Raw genomic sequence first — 16,295 nt, 5'->3', positions numbered from 1 at the left:
TCATGTGAGAGTTGATCCGATCAAGGTTAACCTCAAATTGGAACATACGTTAGTAGTTTTTGAGGTTGATAGCGGAGCTTGTGTCAGTGTTGTCTCTGAGAATTTTTATAAGGCTAATCTTAATCACATTCCGCTAAAGAGTACCAGTCTAATTTTAAGTTCCTACACGAGTGAGCAAATTCAACCCTTGGGTAAGTTATTAGTAAATGTTGAGTACAACAATGTTAATAAAGCTCTAGAACTCTATGTAATTGCAAAAGGTGCAAACCCGCTTATGGGGAGAGATTGGATCAGGGATTTACAAGTATCGGTAACCATACCTCTTAATGTAAACAGTCTAGTAGGACAGTATAAGGAAAACAATGTACATGTAAACAAACCACCTATCGATAGGCCCAGTTCCGACAATGATATTGTCATGAGTTTGTATCAAGAATTTCCAAATGTGTTTACTGAAAGCTTAGGTTGTTATACAGGAGACCCAGTTAAGCTTAATCTTAAACCAGAGGTAAAACCAAAGTATTTTAAACCAAGACCAATGCCGTTTTCACTAAAATGTAAAGTGGACAAGGAACTAGATAGGCTAGTTGAGAATGAAATTTTGACACCTGTAGACAGTAGTGAATGGGGTACACCTATTGTCCCTATCTTAAAGAAAAATGGACAGTTACGCATATGTGGTGATTTTAAGGTATCTCTTAATCAATACTTGGAAATAGACAGATATCCAGTACCTAGAATAGAAGAGTTGTTCACCTCTTTACAGAAAGGAGTAACCTTTTCTAAATTAGATTTATCTAATGCTTATCAACAAGTCAGACTGGATGACAGTTCTAAGAGGTTATGTACCATCAGTACACACCGAGGTTTGTTTGTTTACAATCGTATTCCGTATGGAATATCTTCTGCACCTGGTATTTTTCAACGTATCATGGAACAGCTATTGGCAGGTATTGAAGGAATATCATGTTTTTTGGATGACATTCTGATAACTGGTAAAAATCAAGCTGAACACTTAGCCAGGTTAAAAGCTGTTTGTCAAAGGTTAAGTGAAAATGGTTTGACAGTGAGCAAAGATAAATGTCAATTTTTTTGTCCATCCATTGAATATCTTGGTCATGTGTTGAGCAAGGAAGGTCTTAGCACCTCTCCAGCTAAAGTTGAAGCAGTCTCAAAGGCACCTGTGCCTACTAATGTCACTCAGCTCAAGGGATTTTTAGGATTAGTTAGCTATTACTCCAAGTTTGTGCCTAACCTGGCAACCCTGGCAACTCCAATGTATCAGTTACTAAGGAAAGACACACCCTTTGCATGGAATACAAGTAATAAAAGAAATATGATAAGTCATGAAACACAATTTACACACAATTTGGCAGCCTGTAAAAAATCTTTTGATGTAATTAAGCAAAAATTAATTTCAGCTCCTATATTAGCTCATTACAATCCTGATTTACCTTTAAAGTTGTACACAGACAGTAGTTCATATGGGTTGGGCTGTGTCCTAACTCAAATCCAAAGTGATAACAGTGAAAAACCTATTTGTTTTGCATCAAAGTCGTTAAACTCAGCAGAGCTCAAGTATTCTGTCATTGATAAGGAAGCACTCGCAATAGTGTTTGGAATTAAGAAGTTCAACCAATACTTGTTTTGCAGAAGGTTTACTCTCGTCACAGATCATAAGCCTTTGATATCAGTGTTTGGTCTCAAGAAAGGATTACCAGCGTATGCAACTAGTAGGCTACAACGCTATGCCTTGTTTTTATCTGCTTATGACTTTGATATTGAATACATCCGTTCCAAAGCTAACGGACATGCGGACGGTTTGTCAAGGTTACCTTTAAATGTAAATGACTTAAGACAAAACCTAGAGGAACCAGATCAAGTAAGCTACATAGGTACTTATTTACAATATATTGAGGAAAGTGAAATACCCCTTAACTTTAAAGATGTTAAGCGAGAAACCCGTTTAGATCCTGAATTAAGTAAGGTTTTAAATTATGTTTGTCATGGTTGGCCAGAGAAGGTAATTAGTGAACTTAGTGCTTATGCGCAAAGACAAAATGAGTTAACTATAGAACAAGAAATATTGATGTATGGTCATAGAGTTGTAGTACCGAAAGTGTTAAGAAAACAAATGTTGAATGAATTGCACACAGGTCATCTTGGTATTGTAAAGATGAAGTCCATAGCTCGTGGTTATATGTATTGGCCAGGAATAGATAAGGATATTGAGTGTCTAGCAAGCAGTTGTAAACCATGTCAAAGTGAAAGGCAAAATCCATCAAAAAGTGTATTGCATGTGTGGGAGTATCCCGAACATCCATGGCAACGGATCCATTTGGATTTTCTTGGTCCATTCAATTCTAAATTATATTTAGTAATAATTGATGCACACAGTAAATGGCTCGAAGTCGAGGAAGTCACTTCTACTTCCGCTAAACAAACAATAAACAAGTTGAGACCTATGTTTGCGAGGTACGGTTTACCTCAACATATTGTATCAGATAATGGCCCACCTTTCATTTCATTTGAATTTAGCCAATTTCTGAAGTCAAATGGAATTCGGCATACTTTCACACCACCTTACCACCCAGCCAGTAATGGTCAAGCGGAAAATTCAGTTAAGACAGTAAAGAAAAGATTGAAATGTGCTTTACTTAGCAACGACAATTCTGAATTAGCTTTATGTAAATTTTTACTAGCTTACAGAAATTGTGTACATAGTACAACCAATGAGTCACCAGCAAAACTTATGTTTAATCGTAATTTACGAACAAGACTAGATTTAATCAAACCTAATTTACTTGAAATTGTACACCGTAACCAAGAAAAACAAATTGTAAATTTTGGTGGAAGCAAAACTCGTGAATTATTGGTAGGACAGCCAGTACTAATCAGAGATTTTAGAAGTAAGGGTAAATGGACGGAAGGTAGAATTCATAAAAAACTAAGTCCTGTATCTTATTTAGTCACACTAGATAATGGTATTATCTGGAAACGTCATATCAATCAATTGCTAGGAATGCAGACACAGTTAGATTTAAATGACAATGAATTAAATCCTAGAGATATATATTTGCCAAGTACAGTGACTAGTAAGAATCATCTTGAAGCTGGTAGTCGACAGTCTATGTCACCCCCTGCGTTATTTTCGCCCAGACCAGGTAGTAGTTCCGAAATAGCTGGCACCCCTCCATCGAGTCGGAGTGTGACCTTGTCACCCCCGCACCGCCTGACCTTGTCTCCAGCTGAGGTACTACCAGTTGATCGGTCACAACAAACCACACCTGTCATACGCCGCTATCCGGCTAGGCAGAGAAAACCCGTAAGCAAACTAAACTTATAATTATTCAAAAATGATTTTTATGATATTTATGTGAGTGTATATCTATTCTGATTTCTATGTATTCTTATCTTGATTAATTGATTGAAATGGGGTTTATTGAGGATACAATAATTATCCATGTTTTGATATTTTATTAGGTGTGCTATTGTTACGTTATGTACTTGATTTCATTATCCGTATTCATTTCTACTTGTGTGTAAATTGTGTTTCATGACTTATCATATTTCTTTTATTACTTGTATTCATGTTGTATTATCATTCAACTTTTAGGGGGGAAGAGTTATAGTATATTAATTAAATAAATAATATTATGTGGTGTAACAAGACAGTTGGTACCCTGTATGTCAGTACAATAATTTAGTTTTATGTGGTTTCACGTGTGGCAATATGTTTTGCAAGTTGTATGACGTAGAGGGTGAGCTGATTCTAATAAATGGCTCTGGTTGGTCGGCTGGCATCATACCACCTCACCTGATGCTCGTGTCCAATCCCACGCCTCAGCCCCTGCTACCTTTGTATTGCCCAGTCCTCCCCAGACCATGAAAAGATGCGGTCGGTTCGGCCAGTGCGTTAACTTTCAAACATGTGTTTAATTTACCAGCCCGGTTACCTCTAGGCTATGATCCGACCACCACCGTAATGTCGAATCACGACATTACAGCTACAATAACTAATTTCTATTATTTAATTCTTGCTTGTTTCTGCTCTTAATGTTTAACTCTTTTTGTAGACAGTATCTCTTACGTGGTATCAATATTTCCCTTATTATTTAAAATTTATTGACCTAATTATTAGTATTAAAGAAAGAAAAGAATCTAAAAGGGATTTAACCTACTTTCTATATTGTATTACTCTAAGGTACGTGTACTTCTTGGAAGTTAATTAAGTAGAATACGATTTTTATTTTTTGTATTTGTGTTTTGCGGTTATTGTAAATAAATTAAGATATGTCATAGTACTACTTCTTTTAAGCAGTCGCAATACAATTTTGTTGAAATATTCAGTTCATATTTTGAGAATATTAATGAATTATTATTATTAAAACGAGCACTTTCCACTTAGAAAATTAAAATTGCAAAACTTTTCACCAACAAGTGACTTGTCAATGTGACAGGTGTAACATTTGTACTGACAATGAACGAACAATGATTTTGGGTAATCCATATCATCAATTATCCTGGAAAACTAGGGATGAATGAACTGACACAAGACACACAAAGAATTATGTTTTATAATAACAAGAAATGGTTGGATAAGACATAAATTTAAAGAATAAAATTTTTTAATAAAAGATATTTTTAATCGCTTTTATCGTATTTTTGTTGAAAAATGTATCAAAAGCCTCCAACTGTCAATGAAGCAGTTACTTAATTTGTATCTTAATCTATTTGTTTCATTCGTAAAATAATTTCTGTACACAGATAATTCACTAAAATTACTTCTGTACCTATAAAACTCACCTGAATACAATATAACCACTCGTCTTTTTGTCCAATATTTGCATACACATCACAACCAACACATCATCGCAATTTGTTACATTAGTACTAAGATATAAATAAATTAAAGGATACACTTAAAACAGCAGAAACTGCCAAAGTATTACTGTACATGTAAATAAATAAAACCAGCAAACTGAGATCGTTATCTACAGAAAATTGACTGCTTTCTGATTATACCAGAGCATGCCATAAAGCTGTGGCTAGCTGTCCTGTATCTGAGAGTGGAACTGTCGCAGTACACTAAGGTCTGTCGGGATGTACAGGTGCTCGTCTCTACGCCACTTGACCATTTGATGGTCGAGGAACTCTGTGAGCATTGTACGCAGCGCAAGGTCACTCGTCACCAACATCTCCTCCCGACACCGGCCGTACAGCTCACTGAATGCCATTCCTACCACAGTAAACCCAACTGTTAGAAACATTGTTATTTAAAGTCATGGAAAGGAGAAGAGTGCCTTTTTGGTCAGAGTTTACTGCAATAACCCTTCTACTGCTAAGCCCTGATCAGCATATTCACAAGGTATTTATGAAATTTAAAAAATTATTAATTTGCTACACAATATAACATGTATTTTCCGTAAATTACAAAGAATAGAAATATTTAAAAATAGAACACCCAAAAATGTCATGTATTAAATTCAAAGTTTTCAAAAATTCAAAATTTGAAAAAAAAACATTTACAATCAAACACATAAAGAACTAGATTTTTTGGACACAGTTCTTATTTTTAACTTAATTTTAAATGTATTAAAATAGAGTACATAAATAAGACAAAAATCTGGGTTAAAGAACTTATGAATTTGGGAAAGAAAACCAATGTTACTTCATCAAAATAGAAGCTTTTATAAAGAACTCATTTCAAGATCTATATCAACTTATGTTTTGAATTTGAATCAAAATTATATAAATCTATTGAACTGAATTGTGGTGAATATTTCAACTATATATTTAATACTATACTGGCTACATTCTGTGACTTGAGCAATGCTTTTGATTGTGTCATTAGTAAAATTCTCATCATAAAATAAAAATATTATGGATTTTCTGTGTAAACTTTACATTTATTTGAATCATATTTCATTAATCGTAGACAACTGGTAAATGTCAATGGTAAGTGGTCGGAGGAAACTACCATGGATTGGGGCATTCCACAAGGGGACTCCGTATTGGGTCCCTCAATTTTCTTAATCTATATAACTTATCTGCCTTTCTTAATTTGAAAACCATTTTCTAAGTAGATGACACAACCTTCTTTACGTCAGTAAAAATTTTAATGATATTGAACTGTTGGCAAATGATACAATAAAAAATGCTTCAAATTGGTTTCATGCAAATGGGTTGTTGCTTAGTAAGGACAAAAGTAAACTAATTCTATTTTTCTTAGACACAATTTGGATTCATTGGATGATGGTTTCTCAAACATATTAAAGTTCTCGGGTATTAATATAGACAAAAATTTGACATGGGGAGCACACATTGACTACTTAAATAAAAGACTGTCATGAGTTATTTATCTCTTGAGTAGGCTGAATGATATAATACCAGTAAATTATATTAGAGCTGCATATTTTGCCTTCTTACAATCTGTTTTTAGATATGGATTAGTACTGTAAAGTAACTGCTCTAGGATTGAAGAAATATTATTACTGCAGAAGGCTATTAGAGCTGTTAAAAACTGTGAGCCTAGAGAGCATTGTAAACCACACTTCATAAACTTCCGACTCCATACTGTTGTAAATTTATATATCAATGATTTAGCTGCCTATATACATAAAAATCCAAATTTACTTAAATTTAAACATAAAATTCGTTGCCATAAAACGTGTGTTAAAAAATTACTGAAATTGGACAATGTTGGTTAAGTAAAAGTCTTAACAGCCATGTTGTGGTATCTTTGAAGGTTTATAATTTTGTTGAAAGACAAATAATTTCATATCCCTTTGACAGATTGAAACACAAGTTCTATTCCTGGCTGTTAGAGAATCCAATTTATAGCTTAAATGAATTTTTCAAAATTGAAATATGGATTTTTAATGATTATTGCATTTTTGTATTCTGCTACCAATCACTGTTGTGCTGTATAGGCTTCATTATTGTTAGTTTTAAGATTTTGACGTGGCTGTAATAAGCTGTATTTATGACTGCACATTTTTGTGGCAAATAAAAATGATGAAGTAAAAATGAAAAGTTGCAGTCGGTGGGACTCCCTAAGTGTTAAGGACTGTTGCTAGCCTCAACATAAGGTTGTGCCACCCCTGCCTGCTTAAACTGGAGAGGCTGGTACATAGCTGGCTTTCCCTTCTTCCACGGAGACATGACTGAGATAATGCCCAAACTTCTTCCTCATGGATCTCGACAGGAGGCGGTTCCTACCCACAACCTTACACATCCAGAATATCCTGCCACTCCGGAAGCAGTACAAAGGTCCTTTTAGGACTAAAGAAAAAATTTGCACTAGCCAAGCTACATTCAAAAAAGAGTGGTTTGATTGACAATCGATTGATTAATGACTCCTGTGTAGCTGAATCTAAAAATACTTAACACATGAAGCATATAGTGGCAGTATACTCTGTCTAAACTCAATGGTACCTGTGTATTTCTGGCTGTTGGCGTCCAGGTGTTTCTCCAGGATGATGCGGAATACGCCGCGCGAGTTGTGGGGTAGTGAGCGGTACACACTGAGCAGTGATGAGAGCGCCAAGGTCCCACTGTTCTGCGCCATCAGAGACGTCTCATAGCTGGTCTCCTCCACGTACGGCAGCAGCGTCGTCACATCCTCCCACATGAAGTTGTAGCCACTCAACTTGCCCTGGTCCCACACTAGACAGGTGTAACAGTATTACAATGAGCGCACTCCAAAAATAAATCCCAGTGAAAAAGAAAATCGGTACTTCGGTATTATATGGAACCCACTAAAATATTATGGATTGGTAGGATAACAGATTTTCAGCCACTTTCCATCGTTAATGTTAGAAAAACAGTACACTGCAATTCAAAGATTGAAGTATCATATTCATATAATATATAATTACTAGATTTTCTTAGTTTGTGTCACTTAACCTTAAGATTTTTTGACACCTGATGAAGAGGTTAGATTCTAATCCTCGAAAAGTGTTCCGTTTTTGTAACATTAATGATAGGAAAAGTCCGAAAACCTGTCATCCTATCAAATCATCCATTGTCAATAATAAACTTTAAAAACAGTATTATGGACTTTCACTGACCCAATCACTCCCACAAACTCTGGATCACAATGCTTAATATCACCATCAGTACTATTAAAAAATGTTTTTTAGCATTAAAAAATATTTTTTACACTTAAGGGTTCTTCTTACACTATTTTTACGCATAATAGGAGAAACAATTGTATGACACTTCATGGGAGAATTATGTGGAATCCAGTAAAAATACATGAACCGTTTAAGATAATATCCATAACATATTTTTATAGCATCTGCAAATATTTAATTTAAATAATTTGTTTATAGCTCGAAATAGAAGTTTTGTAATAAAAAAATTAATTAGAAACAATTTTAGTTGAGTATTACATGTAATTCTAATAATGTGCAAACTTACCTCGTAATTAATATTTGTGTCGTCACAGATTTTAAATAAAAATTATGATTTTCTGTGTGGATCCCAAAAGCTGGATTTATTTGAGAATTGACTAGGGATTCCTTCTTTAAAAGTTAATACCTGAAATTTGTTTGCTTCCTTATTCTACTATTAATAAGAAGATAAAATTGGAGTACTAACAGAGCGGACAGTTTATGTGATCAACGGAAGCAACGAGATGCACCCTCTGCAGGCTGGCAAGGCGAGACAGAACACGTTGAGTCTTGTCGCAGCGCAACATTTCTGCATCCAGGTTGTGTACAAGCAGGAACACACGAGGCGTCCACCGTCGGCTCTCTATCCAGTCGACTGTGGCATGTGCGGATGGCAGCACATACGTCAACCCGAGCAAGTCTCGAGCTATCATATCCACTATCTGTTGGACGAACAAGATTATAATCGTCTACATTTAAAAAATGTTTTTGGTTCAATTACTTAAAGTCTAATCAAAACAAGTTGACTTGAGACAGCTGAAAAATAGGTTCGAGCAATTAAGAATGTATTGTTTTTAATTTCGAGATTATAAAACAGTACTTTCCACAAACAAACAAAAAAAACTGAAAATTATATTTTTCTTCCTAGTGGTGCTAATTTATTTAGAGGAAATGTAAGTCATCTGTATGGGATGAATAATGTACAATGGATTTGATAGTCTACTTATTCACACAAGGTCGTTGAATTATCAATTTCTATACAATCACATAAATAAGTTATCTACAGTTGAAATGTAGTTTGGTACTATCTCATGTACTGAACCTTTGACAATTTTAACCTTTACTTTTCAAGCTTTCTCACATCTTAAAAGCATCTCAGATTTAATGTAAACGTACAGAACGTTTCCAGTATTTTATTCATACAATATACATAAACATATATTCAACATACAGTAAACTATCAACTATCTGTATGCAGTTATCCACTTTTCAGATTATCCATGGCGTCAGTGGTAAAAAAATTTACTTTTAAAAATACAATAAAATTAATTTTTAACCCTTCGCATGCTACTAATAAAACTTTCCTATAACGCAAAGACAAGTAAAAAATTTTGTTTCTTTAAGTTCAAAGCTAATTTTTATTATAACTAAATTATAAAAGGTAAAAGCCAAAAATTATGAAACAGGGCATTTTAATTCAAATTAGCGTATTTATTGATAAAAATAACAAAAGAACTATTTACAAAACTGCTTATTTAAAATAAATTTCAATTTCATTGTAAAATGTAATTAAATTGAAAAGATAAATTACATTTCATTATAAAACAAGATAAATATTTCAAACTAATCACAACACTACCACACGATGAAGAATAATAATGAGAAACATAGTAGACGCGCACTCGTGATACACAAGAGAGCAGTAATACACGCCACGGATATGTTTAGTTACAGCTCTGTAGGAGATGCAGAACTGACGAGCAGGCGGTTGGAGTTACACAAAGGATGCTCACCTACTCCTGCCGCTGAGTGAAGGTCGTTTATAAATACTTCCTTGGCAAGAGCGATAAGCACAGAGCATGTACGGGGCATTTCAAAGGTCTTTTGTGAACTAAAAAACTCTCCAAGAGACATAATCTATTATATCTGATTTAACTGTATTTGGAGTTTTGGTCAAAGTATTACCATTGTAATATATCTGTCTACGGCGTGGGAAGGGTTAAACTTGCAACACATGGTGTGGCATACTCCTTCCTTATATACAAGGGGTTTTTGTTCATATCAGTCTTTATGTTTTTGAGTACAGATTAAGAGAAAAAACATCACTAAGTCAGTATTGCGCCCGAAATTTTTAACGAAGGTTAACAATTACCAGCATAAATATTAATCTTATAAAAGGTAACACGAATGATTACTTAAATATTGTTTTGCACTTTAAACATTGCCAAATATGTAGGACATTCTTAAATGTGGACAAAAAAGTTTTGTCCTAATCTAATTAACCCTTAGCACGCCGTAGACGGAATAATCCGCGATGTTGTTTGGTCTTATAACGCCAAAGACGAAATAATCCGCCGATCGATAAAAATACATTTTATTACTGTTTTTTAAGAATAAGAATAAGAAGAATAAGAATTCGTTTATTGTCATAGAGCTTACACGAGCATCGACACAAGTCATGTATAAAATATAAAAATTAGCATAAGTCCAGACAAGGAAAATTCAGTACCCAAAATATGAAGTTGCCAAAACAGTCACGCCACAATTTAAATTATTTTAAAATATAAATAAATAAATAACAAATTAAAACAGGTATGTAACAAATAAACAAACAACAAATAACAACAACAAGTAAAACACAGCCTCAGAAATTACAACAACAGAATTATATAACATTGATAAATTTTTTAATATAGTTTGTATAAATAAAAAACCATGACATTAACATTTAAAATCGAATCATTAAAACTAAATAAGTTATGTCTAGAAACTAACAGTTCTACAGTCAAAAAATTCTTTCAATGAATAAAATGGATTGACTAAAAGCCAGGAATACAATTTTTGTTTAAATTCATTAAAACTATATTTCAAGATAAGTGGTCTTAAACAGTTGTATACTTTCAAAGCAACAACTGTGTGACTATTAATAGTTTTGTTTAGTCTATAAAATTCTATGGATACACTTTCTTTATTTCTGGTGTTATACATATGTCTGTCACTGTATGTCTTCAGAGGTTCAGGATGTTTGAGTATGTAGAGCACAATATCAAATATATATAAGTTAAATATTGTTTGAATTTTATCTATATATATAAAAATGAATGTTTGTATGTTTGTCCTTTATGGAATCGTGAACTATTGGACCGATCATGATGAAAATTTGTACGTATATGTATTTTTCCACGGAGAAGGTTTATAAGCTATGCCCATCCCTTTCCCGATTCAGGATTCCGCCCCACTGGTTACAGAAATACCCATAAGAAATGCATTGCAGCAAACATATGTTAACGTCTTTTCAAATTTTTAATCAGCTGTTCTTTGTAAACATATATTACACTTATAGTTTTAAAGCATAGAGTAAGCTTAAGAGAAACGACAAATTTTGTTTAAACTGTTTTTGCAATCACTGTTAAACATAGACTTTACTATCCAGATAATACAATTCAAATTTGACGTAAAAATTCACCTTTAACTGCAATATTTATTTAATATAAACCATGCTCATGCTTGATCAGAAGAGTAATGCAGATATCATAATTACTATCTTACGTTGGCTACAAATATAAAGAATGTTATAAAATCAACCTTAGTTGTTTTTTTTTTACAGAAGTATGGTTCTCAAAACTCCGTGTGTACATATTCTCTCGATCGAGACAACAAAGCAAGCTCAATCGTGGCATCGGAGATATAACTAATTTAATCTAAAATTTATTATAGTAAAAAAAAAATTTACTAAGTAATATAAGGACTTCGGTTCTTAAGATTTGCGTGCAAAGCCGTGGGTAACAGCTAGATAGAGGCAGGAATATGGTACATACCTTCATAATACGCCCAAGAGGCTCACGATGGAACGACTATCAATTATCTCAGCAATGTTTAGAATGTGATAGAAAAAGAATAAGTGAATATACTGTACTGTTTTCAACGGGAAATTGCGTGCGAAGCCGCGGGCAACTTTTGCAAAAAATTATTGAAATGCGCAGCAAAGCGCGCCGGGCCCGCTAGTTTGAAATAAAAATTGGTTTACAGTGAGCTAATGGTTGACAACGTGCAATAATTCTAATGGCTTTTTTTTGTATAGTAAAAATTTCTGATATCCTACTGCAGTTTCCCCATAGAATAAGGCCATATCTGAGCACTGATTGAAAGAAAGCAAAATATGCCGTTCTGAGGTAATCAGTGTGCACACAACACGTGAGACGTCTTAAGAGGTAAACAATCCTGGAGAGCTTAGCTGATAGGTGATCAATGTGGGATCCCCATGTTAAATGATCATCCACACAAACACCCAACAACTTCACATTATCCAACAATTCAATATCAGAATAAATATTGTAATTTACTTGTCTGAGGCTAAAAACTATATGCTGTGTCTTGTTTTCATTCAACAAAAAATCCATTGGAGTTAAACCACAATGATGCTTGTTGAATGGATTCCATTGAAATTTGTTTCAATTCATTCAGATCATTACTACTACTTAAAATGGTTGTGTCGTCTGCATATAATATAGTTTTAGAATTGACTGAGAAAGGTAAGTCATTGATAGCTACCAAAAACAAAAGTGGTCCGAGAACAGAGCCCTGAGGAACTCCATACTCAACCAAGAGCTCTCCTGACCACCTTCCCTCGGCAAATACTTTCTGTCTACGATTACTTAAGTATGATTCAAAAAAACTAACAACATTCTCACTTAAACCATAATATTTCAATTTCATAAGGATGTCACCGTGATTTACACAATCAAACGCCCTGCTCAAGTCACAGAGAGTGGCCTGAGCAAAGTCTTTGTTTTCAAAAGCATTTAGCACAAATTTAACAAGGCTGTCTATTGCATCAAAGGTGCTTTTTCCTGACCTAAAGCCAAATTGTGACATACTCAAGAAGCCATTACTTTCCAAAAAAATGCTAATTTGATCGTATACCAAAATTTCAAGTAATTTTGATAGTATTGGTATAAACAGATAATGGGCGGTAACTATTTGGCTCGTTCTTGGGCCCCTTCTTATAAATAGGACAAATACGAGCTATTTTAAGTTTATTTGGGGAAACTCCCTCAAGTAGGCAGAGGTTCAAAGAGTATGAAAAAGGTTCGGCTAAAGTTGTTATCACCTGTTTTATAAGAAAATTTGACATATCATATATATCACAGCTATTGGAGTTACTCAGACGCTTGGCAGAATTTATTATGTCATTGGGAGATATATGTTTCCAAGTAAATGAGAAAGATGGAATTAAATGTTTCCGAACAAGATCTTGAGTACTCGGAGCATGTTTTGACATATTTATTTTTTGTTTGATATTTTTCACGGAATTTATAAAGAAATCATTAAAGTCATCAGGAGGTATACCACTTGTTACTTTACTACCATTTTCTATGTTATTATTTATTATTCTCCATGCTGCCTTACACTTATTATTACTGGACTCTATAAGTTCAGAATTGTACAACATTTTGGCATCTACTATTGCTTGTCTATATTCTCTTTGTAAGGTCTTAATATGTTGCTGAAGCTCATTGCTGGTAGTATCTCCATTCAGTGATTTTAAAAAGAAAAGTCTATCCCTCATGGAAGATAATTCATTGTTGAACCACTTATTTTTTATCTGTGCATAATTTTTTCTAAACTTAACCATTTTAATTTTTTGAAGAAATTTGATATTATTAACTAAAATAGAAAATATTACTTCAAATACTAACTCTGCATTGTATTTACCTGAAATACAATGAGTGATCAGGCTCAGCCAATCATATGAAGCCAATCTAATGGCTAATTCATTGATTGCAGTTTTTGGAAAAGAGACTGTTTTATAGTTGGAGTCAAATTTAACAGCTACAGTGTCCTGATATTTGTCATAAATTTTATTTGTCAGATTAATTAAAATTGCATCATGGTCTGAGAAAATAAAAGGAACTACATTACACGACAAAACATATTTTAAGTTTATAAGTTCAATACATAAGCCACAATACAAAGTAATGTACTGGCTTGACCAAATAATCCAGTTGCAGCTGTCAGCTGGCCGCAGTAGGTAAACAGTAAATTGTTTTGTTGCTGGCAGCTGTTCTCCCACTCCCGTCTGTACGCCGATGACGATACTATCCGCCATTACCGACTGTCAGTGGAGCACGCATTGTGCCTTTGGGAAGTGTTCTTGCGTTGTCATTCTTTATACAAACAGTTGTAAAAAGTTATTGTTACCATGTTTTAGGTGTTATAATAAAGTTTTTATTGTTTGTTTTCTGTTGTGCAATTATGGCTGCAAGTCATGTCCCGAGACCCCATGGCTTCATCCTGATTTTTGTTTTGAAGTTTACCGTACAACTGCCTAAATCTATTATTATCAGAACTTATAAAACTAATCAAGATCAGCATATTACACTTTATTTGTTTTCTTATCCTTGTACATAGTTTTCATATTTTTCATCACATGCATTTGATTACTCTGTAACCTAAATTTGATTTTGATTGAAATATTCCATTATTATGAAAAAATGTGATTGTTTTAATGCAAGTATTACATTATTGTAAAATTTATTTTTTTGTGTGTGACTATTAGTCATTAGGAATGAATAAAAAAATTAGCTTTAAGGAATTTTCATTTTTATTTTCCACATTAAATGAGCGTAATCTAAAAAATTACTAAATTTATATCGGCGTTCAAAGGGTTAAATGTATTTTACAATAGATACTTTACAATTTTAGATATTTACTTCTTAAGCTTAGTTCTGATAAAGAATTTGGACGCTGGTTAAATCAGTGCCATCATTTGTGAAGTTGCCTGGCGATGGAATCTTCGATTAGCCCTCGTAGAAATAACAATTATATTAGAAAATGTGTAATAATTTACTAGTAATAATAAGTTATAAATTTGGATAGATGTATTGTTTTTTTAAGTTTTAAAGGTCAAGGAGGATGCTGCAGATTTTCGGGAGGGGCCACAGTGGGTGTGTATGAGCATGGAACATGTGGGAGTAAATAAATTACAATATATATAATGTGAGTTACTTATTATATTTTGTGGTAAATTGTTTGTTTTTTTTTAATAAGGGCAAGAAATGTGTTTTGCATATTTGCAAGAAGACTAAATTTGCCAGACGATAACTTTTAATTGCATTTAAATCATTATTACACACTACAAGGAAATGGATACTTCTGAAATTACCTAGCAGACTACATTTATGAAATCTAATCCTTAAATATAATTATTGCTCACCTCTTTTATGTTGATACTCGGGAAGAAGCCATTCACGACAACAACATGGCTATTAGACAGCATTTCTTTGTGAAACTTTTGTAGTATTTTGTACTTGGAGCCGAGTCCATAAGCGAGAATACTGAATCCTTGGCTAGAACAGATGAAAATTGTATTGAACTATATTCACCAATAGAATAAAACATGAATAGAGACATTACAAATTGATCAGGGACTCTAATTTAAAAACATATCATTTACCTCAAAGAAACACTGCAATGATATAAGACCCATCATAATAGTTGATGAATGAAAAAGAAAAAAAATTCACTTCTTGAGAATTTTATTTAAATGTTACTAAACCACTTGTGTGTATCATATGATCATACAGTGCATATATATATATATATCAGTCATGGAGCAATGAGAATATGAAGGTTTACTTATTCAAATGTGGCTGTTTAATATGATCTGCTTCATGCAAAATCTAGAGTCTCTGGATGAAATTTTACACGGAATATCTCTTCATGACACATTAACATTTTGTTCATTAACCCTTTTAGTGCTAAGGAGTCTGGCACATTGCCATACCCAAGAGTGCTAAACATTTTAGTGCATAAATGCAGAGTTTTAGTGAATTCCTTACTATTTCCATATTTAAGGTCATATCTTGTTACTTTTTTATTGTATTGAAGATAAATAACCAATAAACAGAAATATATACAAAAAAATACATTTGTACATATTTTGATTGTTATATAAAAATTTTAATTTTTGTTGTTTTTACTTTGGCATACAATTGTAGAATGTAAACAATTTTATATTAATTTTCTGATGCTACCATGGGAAAAAGAAACTAAATCTAAACAAAGTCCATATATTTTATTTTATTTTTACACAACAAATAAGAAGTGTAGATTAAAAATAAAATATGTTGTCCGCGCCAAATTTTGTCCTACATGTAATGTTTGAAACGCTCAAGA

General features: G+C 33.3%; 1 protein-coding gene across 1 annotated transcript in view; it reads right to left on the bottom strand.

The window, feature by feature from the left end:
• Positions 1–4,610: 4,610 nt before the first annotated feature.
• Positions 4,611–16,295, bottom strand: part of LOC124364248 (origin recognition complex subunit 2-like) — a 29,072-nt gene continuing 17,387 nt past the window's right edge. Inside the window, exons 7-10 of the mRNA XM_046819574.1 lie at positions 15,334–15,466; positions 8,605–8,839; positions 7,438–7,668; positions 4,611–5,239 (exon numbers count right to left, since the gene is read on the bottom strand). Of these exons, the coding sequence (XP_046675530.1) occupies positions 5,049–5,239; positions 7,438–7,668; positions 8,605–8,839; positions 15,334–15,466 (790 nt within the window). The 3' untranslated portion in view covers positions 4,611–5,048. The remainder of the gene's footprint in view (positions 5,240–7,437; positions 7,669–8,604; positions 8,840–15,333; positions 15,467–16,295) is intronic.

This window comes from Homalodisca vitripennis, chromosome 6 (assembly GCF_021130785.1).
Source record: "Homalodisca vitripennis isolate AUS2020 chromosome 6, UT_GWSS_2.1, whole genome shotgun sequence".
NCBI classification, from domain to species: domain Eukaryota; kingdom Metazoa; phylum Arthropoda; class Insecta; order Hemiptera; family Cicadellidae; genus Homalodisca; species Homalodisca vitripennis.
The sequence above is the reverse complement of the archived record's forward strand: the minus strand, read 5'-3'. Positions and strand labels throughout refer to the sequence as shown.